Here is a 17,172-nt window from a genome sequence, read left to right as displayed (position 1 = left end):
CTGGATATCCATATGGAATAATAGTGAACCTCAACTTTTTTCTGACTTATATAGGAAAATTAACTTGAAATGGATATAAGCTAAACATAAAACTATCAAGCTTCTAGAAGCAATTATATGAGAAAATCTCTGTGCTCTTAACATAGGCAAAGATTTCTTAGCTAGAACATCAAAAAGTATGAATAAGGAAAAAATGATGTTAGGCTTCAGTAAATTTTTATTTATTTATTTATTTATTTATTTATTTTTCCATAGGTTATTGGTGAACAGGTGGTGTTTGGTTACATGAATGAGTTCTTTAGTGATGATTTGTGAGGTTTTGGTGCACCCATCTCCTGAGCTAAAATTTTAACACTTCTGCTTCTTGAAAGACACCATTAAGAAAATGAAAAGGCAAGACATAGCCTGGGAGAAAATATTCATATTATCTATATCTAACAAAGGATTTGTATCCAAATTATATAACGAACTCTTACAACTCCATTATCAGAAGACAGATGAACTCAATTTTTTAAGTGGGCATATGAATGTTTTACAAATATACATATGGCCAATAAACCCATCAAAAGATGTTCAGTATCACTAGTCTTCAAGGAAATGCAAATTAAAAATGACAATGAGATACCACTATACAGCTCCTATAATGGCTACAATTAAGAAGACACAATATCAAGTGTTGAAAATGATGAGGAACAAATGTAATTTTCATATGTTGCAACTGGGAAAGTAAAATTATGCAACCACATTGGAAAATAGTTTAGAAGTTTTTTTTATAAAAGTAGGCCAGGTACGGTGGCTCATGCCTGTAATGACAACACTTTGGGAGGCCAAGGCTAGAGTATTGCTTGAGGCCAGGAGTTTGAGACCAGCCTGGGCAACATACAGAGACCCCATTTATTAAAAAATAGATAAATAAAAGTAAACATACACTTACCATATGGCCCAGCAATCGGACTCCCAGGTATTTACTAAAAAGAAATTAAAATATGTCCACACAGATACTTGCACACAAATGTTCATGGCACCTTTATTCACAATAGCCAATAAATGGAAACACATCACATGTCCACAGGTGGATGAAGAAACAAATTGTGGTATATCTGTACAATAGAATACTACCTAGTAAGAAAAAGAACAAAATACACAAAAGCATAGATAAAACTCAAAAACATGCTGAGTAAAAATAAGCCAGATACAGAAGAATACATGATGCATTAAATTCTAGACTAAGGTAAACTAATTTGTAGTGATAGAAAGCATATCACCAGTTGCCTGGGGCAAAGTGGGTGGGGAAGTACAGAAAGGAACTTTTAGAGATGATGAAAATATTCTATATCTTGATTTCATACTGTGTAAGATATATACATATATATATATGTTAAAACTCATATTCTTCATGACTTAAGTGAGTGCATTTTATTGCATGAAAAGTAAAACTCAATAAAGTTAATTTTTAAAATGTCAAAGTCAAGAAAAAGAAAGCCTAAAGAACTGTTTCAGATTAAAGGAGACTAAAGAGACATTACAACCAAATGTACTGCATTATCCTGAACATAGAGTTTTAAAAAATACATATAAATGACATTATTGGGACAATTGACAAAATTTGAACATGGATTACAGATTAGATCATCATATTGTAACAATGCTAAATTTTCTGAGTTTGATAATTGCACTGTGATTATATAAAACAAAGTCCTTGATCTTGGAAAATATTTAGACAAAGGGGCATGAAGGCCTCAACTAATTATTAAGTGGAGGATAGAAAGAGAGAGAAATATAAAGCAGAGCAAAATATAAACAACCAGTAAGTAAGAGTAAAGATTATATAGAAGTTCCTTGTACTATTTTTGCAACTTTCAGTAAGTTTCAAGTTATATTTTATAGCAAAACAAATGTTTTAAAAGATGAGGTAACTTCTAGATGGGAAGAAAAAAATAACTATATTCTAGTTCACAACTGTTTATCAAAACCAGAAGATGCTGAAATAATTTATCCTATTGATAAGACAAAGATGCAGGATATAATATCAGAGTTCTCTAACTGGTTCTGTAGGTAGTTCCAAGAATTTAGAAAGAATGAATAATTCCTTAGGGACATTAAAGGAAGGAATAACCACTCTCAAAAGAGAAAATCTGGCGGGGCACGGTGGCTCAAGCCTGTAATCCCAGCACTTTGGGAGGCCGAGACGGGCGGATCATGAGGTCAGGAGATCGAGACCATCCTGGCTAACACAGTGAAACCCCGCCTCTACTAAAAAATACAAAAACTAGCCGGGCGTGGTGGCGGGTGCCTGTAGTCCCAGCTACTCGGAGGCTGAGGCAGGAGAATGGCGTAAACCCGGGAGGCGGAGCTTGCAGTGAGCTGAGATCCGGCCACTGCACTCCAGCCTGGGCGACAGAGCGAGACTCCGTCTCAAAAAAAAAAAAAAAAAAAGAGAGAGAAAGTCTCCTCTTTTCCAGGAAGAAAGATGGCATCTGATCTTTAAAGTCATAGTCCAAAAGAATTTTCTTTTTCTTCCTGTTCATCTTTATTTTTTCAAGAATTAACTAAGTCCTGCAGTTAAAAGCAATGATTTATAATCACAAATTATTATAGGAAACAAAAAAAGAAAACATTCCATTTTCACCTTTTCTTCTTAGCGCACACTGAATCAGAGAAAATAGAGTCAGTTCTCTTCTCACAGATGCAATTGTACTTTTGAATGCAATCAATAGTTGCCATTCTTGTTGAGGTCAAAAATGCACATTCTCCTCTCCCAGAAGAAGAACGCATTATTGTAGAATTACTGTAGAACAGAAAACATATGTAGCCAGCTGTTTAATTCCAAAGCTTACAATTACATAAATCATGATTTTTTAAAAATTCTGTTGCCTAAATGTCTAGAATATGGAAATGTTTATCATAACTTCATCACTAAAATATTTTCTTTTGTTCTTAGTCCATTAAATAGAATCATGACCTCTTAATCACACCCACAATCTCCCATTTTATTCCACACTGACAATTTTTGGTCAGAAGGCAAAAGTACCTTGCAGTATTGCAATGAAATTATGATATATTGCTTTCCTGTGCTAATTTTTTTCCAATAAAAGTGAGAGATTAAAAAGAAGGTGGCCAGGTACAGTGGCTCACACCTGTAGCCCCAGCACTTTGGAAGGCCAAAGTGGGCTCATCACTGGAGCCCAGGAATTCAAGACCAGCCTGGGCAACATAGTGAGATCCCATCTCTACAAAAAATACAGAAATTACTAGATTACCACAGTGTGGTGGCACATGCCTGCAGTCATAGCTACTCAGGAGACTGAGGCAGGAAGATCACTTGAGCCCGGGAGGTCGGGGCTACAGTGAGCTGAGATCATGCCACTGCACTCCAGCCTGGTGACAAAGTGAAATCCTGCCTCTAAAACAACAAAAAAGAGAGAGAGAGAGGAATTGAATATCTGTAACATAGATAACCAGGGCTCATGTATATATATTGTAAGAAGAAAAGGGAAGAATTGGAATATAGTCAGAGATGAGATTGACTGATTGTGTTTTGTCTCCTTTCCTCCCCCACCCTATAGCTAGGAGTTATTAGCTAATGACAATTCTTTGAAAAATATCTAAAGCATGACTTCTATTTTAGCAAAATGGTTGATTAAGTGTTTAAAATACTGAATAAAAAACGTTAAGCCTTCTTGAATAACTTCACAAACTGATAAGAAGCAGATTCATACTCAGGCTGAATATGAAGTAAAGTAAACCCACTGCAGAGGGCAAGTGAAGCACTGAAGATAGTTTTTCCCTTAATGGATGTAGTAGGCTGAAATGAATTCCACTCAAGATGGAGATTCTAAGTAGAAGATAAGCTACATAGGACTGAGAACTCAAAGGGATATACGTTCAGTATAAACCACCCAGAATTGTCTTGAACCTTGAATCTAAGCAGAAAAGAAAACTGATAATCCAACTTAAGAATTCAAAATCAAAAAACATCCCTCGTATGTTTGCATTTGCTGTATTACTTAAGAAAGTTCAAATCTGCTACAGGAAAATAAAGAAACAAGTAAGGAAGATAAATGAAACCAAGTAGCTTGTAAGGCATAGGTAGAACTCACAAGATGTGTTAGGTGTGAACAGGTAATATTAGTAACATATGAGGTGTTAGATATAGATACAGTAAATAAAGTATGTGTGCATTAAACATAAACAAAAAAGAAGGGACCAAATAGACACTAAACATACACAAAATACACATGAGGCTCATACACACTCAACATTCAAGAGGTCTTAAATTCACCACCCATTGGTGATTCCCATTCTGGCCTCTGCCCAAGAAACACAAATTAAATCCACAGCTGCTCATCAGGTTAACTGGAAACGTACAACTGTGGCCAGGCTTACACGTTCCTGTAAGACAGAATCTTCCCTGTAGAAAAACGTGTGTGCTGGCCACAAAAACTTTGTCTGTTGGGTCCCTTTACTCACACCACAAGATGGCCCTATATCATCATCAGGGGAGGATTATGCAGCAGAAGAGAGTCAGGTCATATGAAGACTGCATAACCCAAGATTCAGGTGATCCTTTCACCCTGCACCTTATCCCAAGTGCAACAACTTATCCTCTCTTTCCCTTTGGGCTGTGCTATGGGTTTTATATTGGTTTAACCAACTGTGATTTGATGATCTTAATTTGGCCTGTAAGCCTTTCTGTTCTGTGACCTCTGGAATAGTGTGCCTGGGAGTGTGCTTGAAGAATATGATTACATCAAGGTAATTCCCTCTGCATGACATCTTTTGCAGGTTTGCAGTCCAGAATTACAATACTTGCAGAACCCACCTTTAAAATTATAATAATTGGCCGGGCGCGGTGGCTCAAGCCTGTAATCCCAGCACTTTGGGAGGCCGAGACGGGAGGATCACGAGGTCAGGAGATCGAGACCATCCTGGCTAATGCGATGAAACCCCGTCTCTACTGAAAATACGAAGAAAAACTAGCCGGGCGAGGTGGCAGGCGCCTGTAGTCCCAGCTACGTGGGAGGCTGAGGCAGGAGAATGGCGTAAACCCGGGAGGCGGAGCTGGCAGTGAGCTGAGATCCAGTCACTGCACTCCAGCCTGGGCGACAGAGCAAGACTCCGTCTCAAAAAAAATTAAAAAAATAAAAAAATGAATAAATAAAATTATAATAATTAAGATTTTTTTAAAGTCAGTGAATAGTTTAACCAGATTAGAACTAAATCTAAACCCAAGAGTTTACTAATAATGTACCTCAAAATAGAAGGTCTATAGTGAAAGTGTATATACATATATATTACATGTTTTATATGTATGTATGTGTAAACTAATTATATAAAGTAACTGGAAATAAATTGTTTGGATACTCAGGATACTGATTTGTGGCTGTGGGAGGGCCATTATGGCTGACTTACAGGCACTCCAGTGAGCTCATACCACCACCTTCCTTTCTCATTTTGTTTCATTTTATGTACCTCATAATACATATTTCTGAGCCTGTGTTTAACATAATACTTTTAAAATTATTATTAATAACTCTTTATGTCCCTTCTCTTCCTTTTCTACCTATACTTCCTAAAACATTCTTACTCATTGTTCTAATTGTTACTAAAGACTCCTGCTTAAAAATGAGTTAAACTGTGTGAAATGAGAAAAGATTCTCTTTAGACACAATCCTTTCACCCCCCCACACCAGTGTTACAGTTTGAACGCACTCCAGACACTTACATTCCAGGAGGTGTGTCATTATCAATCCATTTCCACTTACTTTCCCTTTCATCATATGATAATCCAATCCAGTAATTATTTTCATAAATCTGAGATTGAATGAAGGCCTATAATAGAAACAAAACATATTAAGTGACTGAATTCCCATCTGTGTGATGAGTGAGAACAAGGACAGGTCAAGGGGCCGGCTGTTTCTGTGGTCAGTACTCTGCTACTCTCCATATCATCCTTCATCTGTTCTCGCTAGAAAAACCTCTCTTCCCTAGATCCCTGCCTTTCCATTTCCCAAAGTCATTTCCCCCTCGTATTAATATATTATTCATTTATGTTAAAAAAAAATGGCTATCAGTATCACAGATTATTTAAAACATGGAAAGTTTAAAATCCAAATATCTACCAATAGGAAAGTTGTTAAATATTTTTGTAATGCTTTATGAAACTATCCAAAATCACACTCCAGGAGAATAGTTAGGATGTAGAAAATTGAACATCACTTAATCTTAAGTGAAAAAAGGAGTCCTCAGAACAAATCTATTAAAATAAAAAGGTGTGTGTATGATAGGGGTGCAGTAAAATCTCAAGCCCCATAAGAGGAAGGCTTGCTATAGTTCCACAGCTGGAATGGGTGAAGTATTTGAAAGTATTTACTATGTCTAAAATGTAATATATCCAAGTGACATATTACATAATATCTGACTAAATGACTAAATATATTTTAAAATATAGGTTTAAATGTAACTGGTTTACATTTGATATGAAATTATTATATGAAATTATTTCATAACTTGATATCATGAATTCTTTTATGCTATGATTTTAAACATTTGTTTTCCTAAACAATAAATAAAGGTTTCAGGCTAATCTTTGCAAACATACCTCTATAAAAATATATTTTGAGTATTTGGATAACTTTTGTTAGTAACACTTTTTAAAAATTTTAAACACAATTTTTAAAAAATTCAATATTGTTATATTCAATATTGTTATCACTATCATTCAGTATTGTTACACTATGTCACTATATTTTCTCTTTTTACAATTCTGTTTTAAAGATACACATCTTGAGATAATATATAACAATGTTAAGTGAGTGTTACCTACGAATGCAATGAAAATCACTATTGAGGCAAATTTGTAAAGCTGTTATCACTTTTATGTTCCTCATTATTATTTCCATTTTGAAGACAGGCTCAGAGAGGTTAAATAAATACTAGAGGTCATCCATCTCCCCTTCTAAGGAGTCTGCAGTATAACCACTCACAGGGAGATGATTTGCGAAACGCAAACAGCATCCTTAATAATAATGGTCATCATGATTGATAACATGTATTGAATATTTAGTAAGTAGCAGAATTATATGACCACTAGCAGGCAGTGTTTCCTGGGAGCCTCTTAACTATACCATTTTGCTCACACAACAGACACACAAAGACTAGCTAAAGTCTCTCATTCTGGACTCCAGTCAGTCTTCAATATCTTAGGTCCAACATTGAGAGACAGAGTCCAAGAGAATAAAAGTGAATGTAAAATACCAGTTCATCTTTGTCATCTATCTTCAAAAGAGATGATCTACAATGTTGACAAGTTTGTTTACATCCCTTCCAGTCTTTCTTCTGCATGGTAAAATAATAACAGTTTACTCCACAACAGGACCAGTGGTCTTCAGAGAATTTGCCTACAATATATTAGGTGAATCATCAAACTTCTTGCCATCTGGTATTCTGCTAACCAGAGCAATATATTTCTCAGCCCTCCATAACTAAATAAAATCCCAATAGCAATCAATAATCATAATACAAGGTTCATCAAGATTCTGGAATACAAGAGATACCTTCACTCCCATGTCCAATGCAGCATTATTCACAATAGCCAAGCTATGGAAACAACCTAAATGTCCATTGATGGACGAATGGCTAAGGAAAATGTGTTATATACAAAAAAACAGAATATTAGTCAGCTTCTAAAAGAAGTAAATCCTTCTGTATATGACAACATGGATGAACCTTGAGGGCATAATGCTAAGTGAAATAAGCCAGTCACAGAAGAACTAATACTTTATTATTCCAATTATATGAGGAATCTAAAATAGTTAAACTCACAGAAGCATATAATGGTGGTTGCCAGGGTTGGAGGGAAGTGGAAATGAAGAGTTGTTCAATGGTATACAGTTTCAGTCATACAAGATGCCTAGGTTCTAGAGATCTGCTGTGCAGCATAGTGCCAATAGTTAATGATACTGTATCGTACACTTAAAAACTTACTAAGAGGGTAGATCTCATGGTGTGACCGCAAACACATTAATAAATAAAAGGACATGAGGAAACTTTTGGAGATGACGGATATATCTATTATTCTGATTGTGGTGATGGTTTCATTTCTGTCCAAATTCATCAAATTGAAAACATTAAAAATATGCATTTTTGTATATCAATAATAATAAAATTGTCTAAAATAATAAAACTGAATTAAGTTTTTATAAAAGATTTTAGAATGTTTTCTAAACAAAAGAAAAAAATTTTTAAACTTTTTCTTTTCCTCATATATTTTATACCATACTAAATTTTAAAAATATTACTCAACCTTTAAAAATAGAGATGGTAAATTTCTACTAATTACCAAGCCTAAATGAGATTAAATATACAAAAGTTCTTTGTAAACTCTAAACTCTAAACAAATATTTAGTAATTGTTGATTAACCAAGTCAATTAATTCCATCATTATGCAAGATAATAGAGTTTACTGTATGAGATTTAATATTTTTATACCTTAGGTGCTTTTAATGGTATCATCACACAGAGTCGCACAAACATTAACACTATGGCAAATCTTGCAGACGTGCAGGAGGGAGTACATATTGATCACAAATAGACCAAATATGTGAAATCAAGGCAGAATGGAAACACACACACGTGCATAACACACACAATTATCTTTATAACAGCATCCAAATAGAAGTCCTTGTGCCCATTTTAGTGCAAATCTATTTTAACTGAAAACCTCCATATTCTATGTCAGCAAAAAGTGGAAGTCTTTAATTTGCTCACAGGACCGAAATTATCAGAATTGTCAGGGGAGTTTACATACTAGTTCACCTTTTGGGAGCAGTAATAATGTAAGACGTGCCAATGAGTTTTGGGAACTATAGGCTTTTACTAATCCAAACATGGATCCTGGAGTCCCAATCCCGTATTTGAAACAAGCAAACCTCCAAGATATCCACACTACATCTATAAGGCACAGATTAAAAGTTGCCCAGTAGACCTCAGAGATCACTAATACATATCATAAGCCTGTTTGTTAGGCTTCAAGGATTATGGAGGGGAAGAAATAATGTAAAATCATGCAATCTTTCTTTCAAGATTTCCTTCATACCTGTATTTTGCAAAAATTTTAAAACGATCTCATTTTCTCTATGACATCTGTTCTTTAGCATGAGGAGTGAATCCAGTTCCTTTTTCTGCAGAAAGCTGTCTTTTTTGAGAATGTCATATATTAAAGTCTTATTTGTCAAAAGCTGCTCTTTTAAGTCGTTATTATTTTGCATGATGTACTTTTCACTACAGTTTCTTAGAATTTCCTGCTGTTCATGTTTTTCTTGAACACACTGAAAGACTAAAATTAATAGCATAGACATAATACAAATAAGTACTCATAATAGTTAAATATTGAAATTTAAAACAAAGGAAAAAATTCACTCTGACAACCATTAATCATTACTTTAATTAGTCATTACTTTAATTAGTCATTTGACATTTAGAAAGCAACACCTCAACAAACTGACCATAAAAAGGGAAACATAAATTTCTCACCATTAGCAACTTAAGTGTAGGATAAATAAAATAAAATATCTGAATAAAATTATGAAGGTGACACCTTATTTCTCAGTTTAGTTCATTTTTAATAACACATCATTTATAAATAAGCACTAAAGTGAAAGTCAATTTGCCAACATTTAACCACATATCTTCTGCATATGAAAATCTGAACTAAGAAACATGAAGGGATAGCACAATTATTATTGGAGCAGATAGAATACCCGCAGCAGAAAAGAGAGTAAGATCCAGATATGTAATTTTATCTGAATATAAAATTTCAGTGACTTTTCTCTAAAGATATGAAGGAATTCAAACAAAAGATAAAGCTTAAATTTAATATTATATAACAGCATGTGTAGATTGTTTTACTAAACCATTTCGTCATTACATACTTTGAGAAATGTCAAGAGAAAGCCATAATTTCTTTCGAACAGTTGTCCCTCAAAGAATGTTTATCTCAGATTCACAACAATCAAACCCAAATGGCAGAATACATGTATTACTAAATCCTCTATGAGAAGGAATATTACTATGTATTATACACAGTGAGATAGCTCATCACAGATTCAGGGTCAAGGTTAAGTACATTAAAAATGACACTGTGATATGCCCAGAAAAAAATCACCAACAAAGGCCAGAGCCACCTGGGACACTCTCTGATTACAGACAGGGAACAATGGATGGAGCATGGTTAATATCTGCACAATCAGGGGTTACTGCTGCTACTCAGACAAGAAAGTTGTATTTGGCTACTCACTCTTGGTCACCAACACTGTGACTATCATCAGAAGAAATAAACAGAGGATCCCAAGAATCACTGCAATGAGACGCCAGGGCACTGAAAACTCTTTAAATACAAAAATAAGGAAAATAATCACCAGGAGAAGAGCTCGGTTCACTACTAACCTTGACCGGAGAAACCATTTGAAACAAAGAGACAATCTTCTCTAAAACTTTGACAAAAATATATCACGTAAGTATATTTAAATGTGTAATCTGGAAGTTACATGCATGCATTGTAGAAATCCCACACCCAGGAATACTTCTATAGGATTTAAAAAGTCCATCCCGCATAAAAGCACCAATAGCAGTAGACACAAAACATGTAGTAAAATCTAAGCTAACATGAGTGCTCCTTCCTGTGATCACAACTAATCATGAAGCGAAAGGAAAAAGCAGTCAATAATGCTAAGAAATTAGTAGTCAAATAGTGGATATTCTGAAGCTGCAAATATGGATGGCTCCATCTTTGAGGGAGTTTCTAGAAATCAAGTTTTCTTTCTTTTTCATCAATTCTATTTTTCTCTAAACAATACTATAGCCTTTCGCTTTTGAGATCCTCAGTGCCTGAAAGTTGTATCTCTGATTATATTAAAGCAGTAAAAGTTATTCTCATTGTAGAGTTTAACAATGATCATATTTGAAGGGAGAGAGAGAGCAATAGAAAAATTAGAATGCCCTTTTGATTCAAACATTGTTTCTGCATCATTGCCATTAAGATTTGGTAAATACTTAAGGCACATAAAATAGCTTCTATCTGCATAAAAATGTTGTTTTAACATTGATTTTTCATTTCTTACACACTCTCTTATACTTTTACGTCTCTAAGAAAACGTAAGGTTTTCTTTAGACTCTAGTCTGTCCTTTATTATCAAGGCCTCACAAATTCTTCTTGACTAGATTTAAATAAAAACATTCTACTAGTTTCTCAAATTTAAAAGAATTCACTCATTTCTCCATCCTCACAACTTAAGAAAAATACTTCTACTACTCTACCCCATTATAGTTTCTTATTACCAGCCAAGAACCAGAAGTACAGATAGGAATCTTTTTTCAAATGTCAAAAGTTTGACAATCCATAAGAAACAGGTGAATGTAGATGCTTAAAATGCATACCTTTGTCATCAGTTTTCCCAGGCCTTTGAGTATCATCAGGCCTTAATCTATTCTGTGACTCTGAAGGAGACTGCAAAAATCTCAGGGTTGAATAAATCTCTCCCTGATCATTCATCTTTAGAGTAAGAAGATAAGTTTTGCATTCAAATCCTGCAACAGGGTGGCTTCTGTTGAAAGAAAAATTAAAACGTCAGCCAATAGGAACACACCAGGATTTGATGCTAAGAGATGTGCGTGTGTCTGTCTGTGTCTGTTGGTGTGTGTTTATTAACTAAGTGCCTAAAGCATGTAGAGTGAGCCTCATTTATAGAAGAAATGAAAAATCTTTCAACATTTTTGTTAAAGTCATTTATACTTCTAGTGATCACAGTCATAATAATTAGAAAATACAGAAATGATCAGAAAAAAATCTACCAATAGATTATTGTTCTATTCATCCAGCCAATTTTGCTCAAAATATTCAAAATACATACACAAATGTTAGGCAAAATTGATACCACCGTAAATCACTGAAACACTTTAAAACTATCAGTTCAACAAAAAATCTAAATTCTGAAAAAATAAAAATAGCTTGGCTTTTAAAAACTTACATGTATTCTAACATACATATAAATATAACAAAGTTCTTGCATTCTTTTCAACAATACTTGACTCTACCAGAGTGTTTCCCAAAATGTATCACATATACCCTCTACAAAAGAATTATTTGAGGGTTAATATTGCAAATTGGTTAACATTCCAGATTCAGTGCCTTTTGCAAGATGTACTAAATAAAAATCACTTCGGTTGGAGCCCAGATAAATGTATTTTTAATCTCAAATGATTCCATGTACATTAAAATTTTAGAAATAATCTTCCAGTATTGCCAGAGAAGCCGATATGAAAATAAAAGTTGTCAACAGGCAGTCATTAATGTCCATAAAAGATTCAATTTATTAGTAAATGTTAATATAGAAAAGAATAATTAAACAGCAAATATCTAAAATTTACTTCTTATGTTAGTCAACATAAAAAGATGATACCCAAGAAACGAGAAATATGAAAAAACAAATTGCACATGTAACCATATTCTTTTCTAAATTTTTTTAATTTACAAAATTTTCTAACCCAGTCACATTTTCCCTAATTTCCTAAGAAAAATAAGTATTTCTATCATAGAGTCATTCAAGATGGATAAAATATATAAATCGTTAGACTTAAGTAAAAAGTAACTCCTCAAATCTCTATTCTTTATTTTGATAACACAAAGCAAAAGTCATAGCATATTGAGAAAGAGAAAATAACTTTTTGTTAATACTGAACTACAATTTCCTTCAGAGTAATGCAGCTCTAATAGAATCAGTAGCAAATGCTTTCTTGTCATTCCTGTTATAATGCTAAGTCATTTGTAATTAAATGCCATATTTCTAGAATTAGTAAGACTAAGGATAATCTGGCAGAAAGATCTGAGAAAATAAAAGCGGATATTACCTGTATCTGTGCTATGCAGTGGTGCAGGTGGAGAAAGCTGATTTCAAAATGAGGGAGAAGTTGGCCTTTCCGGTCCTGGATCCCTAAGGGGTTATAACATGAAAGCCAGAAATAAATTGTCTTCGAATGTTACTCTAACTCAAAATTTTCTGCCCCACCTCTTGACCAAAGTGGTAAGAGGAAATTGTATGATGAAAGCTGATACTGATGGGAAAGGAAAGATGGTCAAGAGCTGTAGATTCTCTGTCTCAACTAACAACCACTTAGTACTCTTTGCAAAATAATATTCAAAATCAATATTTGAGGACTGAAAAGATAAAATTTTGTACACATCTTTGGAGAAAATAAAACTAACATCATTAACAAAAAACTAAGATAGAGAAACTGCTGGTAAAAGAGATGACTAAAATGTCTACGTATAAAAATGTAGACATAAAAGAAGTGTAATGATTAAAATATTTAGCTCTTAGTTTAAATAATAGTCTCTCTGTTAGAAATGTTCTCCTATATGTTACTATTTTTTTTAAAGTTCCTTTTTCTATCTATGTTTATTTCAGATAAATGTATTTTTTAAAATTACTTTAAAACATCCATAATTCCACTATAAAATTGTGGCATATATTCTTCCAGTTTTTTTCTCTGTATGTTATGTTTACTGTCAAGGTTGATATCATTCCTTACACAGTATTTTTGATTTATTATTTTCTAATAAATAATATGTATTCCATTATTTTAAAGAAATTCCTCTGAAATGTTATTTTTAAAATATTATTCACAGGGATAAACCATCATTTATTTAGGCAATCCACTACTGTTGGATACTTAAATTGTTTTCAATTTTTTGCTATTGTAAAATCTATTTGGTCTGTACTTTTGAATATTTTGTTAGGGAAACTTTTTAAGCATAAAATTATATGTCAAAACGTATATGTATTTAAAGAACTCTAATATATGTGACCAAATGCCCTCCAGAAAAGATGTTCCCATTCATATTCCATCAGTTGTGTGTGAAAATGTTCACATTTGATTTTTTCAGAAAAAGATACTGGCAAATTATTTCTCTACTTGAAATCTACGAAATCTCACTTCATAAATCTGTCCCTAAAACCTTCCAGCAAGGCCTCACATTTTCACCTATACTGAAGACTTTAAAAAATTCATTTTTATCACTCTACCATGAGGTGGACCCTGCCAGAATGTACTCAGATCTCTCATTGACTTTCACTTTTACTGGATTCAGTTTTTTTCAATCTTCTGATTACAGTTCTAGGAAACCAATTTAAATTGTTCTTCAAATCAGGTGATACTGGTTAATAAGGAGTGTGGGATAGAGAGGCACAGAGCAGCAGGGGAAATTGCTGATACAGGGACATGTAGTCCCTGAAGTCGGCCACATCATCATGTGTAGGCCATCAGATGAAACATCTCCCAGAGACTAATTTTACTCGATAATGAAGGCAAAGTCTCATGCATGGAGTTTGGGCGCTTCAGGAATACTTGCTGCTGGGCATTTTCTTCTTTCCCTCCATCCTGCATTGGTTTTGTTAATCCCAAATCAGAGTAAAGATGGTCCGTATTCCTTTATCTCAATGCCAAAATAATAAATAAAGGAAGTTAGTTCTGTGAGAAAAGATAGGAAGTGGGTGACGGGGGCAGGGGCTGGGGTGTAGTAATAGCGGATGTTGAAAAGGTGACAGAGATATCGTCATGTATTGGAGTACCTCTTGTGCATATAACCATATTAAAACCTCCCAACATTTACAAGTATTTATTACTGTCCCCATTTCACAAATGAGGAAACTAAAGTGAAGAAATTCATTGACTTGCATAAGGGAACGTTATTGCTCATTCTTCATTCCTGTTTAAAATCAGGCCTGACTGAAGACAGAGCACAATGGACGATGAATTCAGAAGGACCTAGGCTTCCAACAAGGTCTTGCCACAAAGTATGAATCCTGGAACCAGGAAAATCTGGCTTGAAATGCTAGCCCCTAGCTCCCATATGTGACTTCAGGGAAGTTACTTCATTTCTCTAAGTCTTGTATTCACCATAGTAAAATAGTGATTTTTTTTTGCCATCCAAGGTTGCTGTGAGGGTTAAATGAGATAAGATCCATCTCAAAGTGTCTAACTACAACCTGGCATATATATGGGAGGCTCTCATAAATGTTAAAAATTGTTACTTGAAGTCCAAGATTCAAATCCTTCTTATCTATAAAATTTGAATAAGTCAACCAAATCCTCAAGCCTCACTTTTCTCATAGGTTCAATAAAAGTATCACACGCTTCATAGGCTAGGACTAATAAATGTTAGCACTACAGACAGGACTTCTTACACTTCAAAATAAGTAACTGTTTTCTTGTTTTTCTTCCCCTCAGGTTGTAACAGGGGAAACACCAGGACTGCAGTTGAGAAATCCTGACATATCACACTGAGCCAGGTTCTCTATCCTGCCATGAGGCTTGGAGTACCAGTGCCACCATTGCTCTAGAGAAACCATTCTGTGGCTGCATATCTTACTGCCCCATGCAGATAGATACTGGTGATGTAGAGGCATTTTTCTGTTTTGATTTACATCCATATAGCCAGAGAGAAGGTGAATAGTTCTCAGGATGGAGACTAGACAAATGCAGAGCACCCTTTTTTATACTTTTTACATATTGTCTCTCCAACATAATATAAAGTCCGTAAAGTCTGTCTTTTTCATTATTGAAACTGTAGCACATGTAAGAGGTATGATGCCTACAAGTGCACTTGATGAACAAAGTGGATCAAGTTAAAAGGAATTGACTATAAAATCTAGATGTGTTCATAGTTTTGAAAAGAGGCAGAATGAAACTGATGATGGGAAAGTCAAATTTTCTAGCTGCTCCTTCTGTATTCTCTTCATCACCAAGCTCTGAATTGCTGGAAAAGGCAAATTTCTCCTTTAAAGGAAAACATAATCAGCACCAGAAGATAACAGTAACTTCAAATGGGATTGAAACTCCCTACTTGGCCTTTTGATTAAAGAGGCACAAAGTTGGAAGTATTAAACTTTATCACAACCAGTTAATAAAACAGAAAGAAGAGAAATACGAGTTTTGAATGTTCTGGTACTTTGTCTTCCAAATTCACTTTTGTGCAAAACATGCACGTAACACACAAATATGAATATATGAAGTATTAATTTGCTTATTTTCTGGCTCGCTTCCTGCAAAAGCCTTTTTTATTTGGGAAACCACACATTTTACTCACTCCTTTCTGACCATACTGTTAGCCAGAAGCTTAGCACACAGCTTCTAGTCATACCTTCAAACCTTCAGGTCACACTGTCAAACCTCAATAATGGTTGATGATTTCACAGCAGCACCCTGTTCTTCCTGCCCCAGACTAAAATGAAGGATGTCTGGAAAAAACCGTAGCATGCAGGGAAGATAGTCTGAATCATTTCATTGGGAGGACTAACCTCACCCAGACAAGTTCTCATCTCCTTTTTTTATTTGTTCTAATGCCTAACTTTTATCCCACTGCATGACACTGGCTCTTATAGTAAAGAAAAAGATTTAAAAAGGCCGAAGCAGGCAGATTACAAGGTCAGGAGATAGAGACCATCCTGGCTAACACAGTGAAACCCCGTCTCTACTAAAAAAAAAAATACAAAAAACTAGCCGAGCGTGGTGGCGGGCACCTGTAGTCCCAGCTACTTGGGAGGCTGAGGCAGGGGAATGGCATGAACCCCAGAGGCAGAGCTTGTAGTGAGCTGAGATCACGCCACTGCACTCCAGCCTGGGTGACAGGGCGAGACTCTGTCTCAAAAAAAAAAAATCTCTAGCTTGAGATTTTCTGTTTCCCTAATCACCCTTTTTGTCCTTCTTGTCTTTACAGTAAAATATATTCAAATGCTCTAAGTTTAAAATACATTGTCTCAACTGGACCTCTAGTAACCGATCAAACAGTAACCATCCTTCCTCTTATTTCTGAGAAACCAAACAAGAGGGCCATCTCAGGAACTAAGTTAACCATGATGGCATAAGGGCAAAAAAAGGATTGCCAATGGCAATTTAAGGGAAAATAGTTAAGCTGATCTGTAATTAAGACTTCTGATTCTTAAATCAGTATTCTCTCCACCACATCACACAGTTCAAATTAGGACAATGTAGATACCAGAGATTTTGAGTGGTAGTTATCCAACTTTACTGTGCATCATAGGGAAGTCAGCCAAGGCAGATTCTGAACTCACCCTGAAATCCTTCATTTATCTCTGTTATCTTTATGAAATTTTT

At 34.7% G+C, this 17,172-nt stretch overlaps 1 protein-coding gene across 3 annotated transcripts; it reads right to left on the bottom strand.

Moving 5' to 3' along the window:
• Window positions 1-962: 962 nt before the first annotated feature.
• Window positions 963-16,519, bottom strand: LOC117090554 (killer cell lectin-like receptor 2). 3 transcript variants are annotated; one of them, XM_033222913.1, is made up of 8 exons: window positions 12,907-16,519; window positions 11,437-11,603; window positions 10,298-10,387; window positions 9,098-9,337; window positions 7,258-7,400; window positions 5,726-5,832; window positions 2,630-2,788; window positions 963-1,119 (listed from the first exon to the last, which is right to left on the bottom strand). In XM_033222913.1, the coding sequence occupies exons 2-8, from the start codon at window positions 11,549-11,551 to the stop codon at window positions 1,116-1,118; spliced, it is 858 nt and encodes a 285-aa protein (XP_033078804.1). In that variant the 5' UTR covers window positions 11,552-11,603; window positions 12,907-16,519; the 3' UTR covers window positions 963-1,115. The 3 variants fall into 3 exon arrangements, with proteins under 3 accessions (XP_033078804.1, XP_033078803.1, XP_033078805.1); XM_033222912.1 differs by lacking the exon at window positions 963-1,119 and having other exon boundaries at window positions 2,403-2,788; window positions 12,907-12,989; window positions 14,352-16,519; XM_033222914.1 differs by lacking the exons at window positions 963-1,119; window positions 10,298-10,387 and having other exon boundaries at window positions 2,403-2,788.
• Window positions 16,520-17,172: the final 653 nt, after the last annotated feature.

This window comes from Trachypithecus francoisi, unplaced genomic scaffold (assembly GCF_009764315.1).
Source record: "Trachypithecus francoisi isolate TF-2019V2 unplaced genomic scaffold, Tfra_2.0 Lachesis_group11, whole genome shotgun sequence".
In the NCBI taxonomy this organism is placed as follows: Eukaryota; Metazoa; Chordata; class Mammalia; order Primates; family Cercopithecidae; genus Trachypithecus; species Trachypithecus francoisi.
The sequence above is the reverse complement of the archived record's forward strand: the minus strand, read 5'-3'. Positions and strand labels throughout refer to the sequence as shown.

Coding starts and splice junctions, on each gene's coding strand:
- LOC117090554 (XM_033222913.1), bottom strand. CDS start 11,551: ATGAATGATCAGGGAGAGATTTATTCAACCCTGAGATTTTTGCAGTCT. Junction 7,401..9,097: donor AAAATTTTTGCAAAATACAG/GTATGAAGGAAA, acceptor AATATATTGTAG/GCAAATTCTCTGAAGACCAC. Junction 2,789..5,725: donor AATGACACACCTCCTGGAAT/GTAAGTGTCTGG, acceptor TCTGTTCTACAG/TAATTCTACAATAATGCGTT.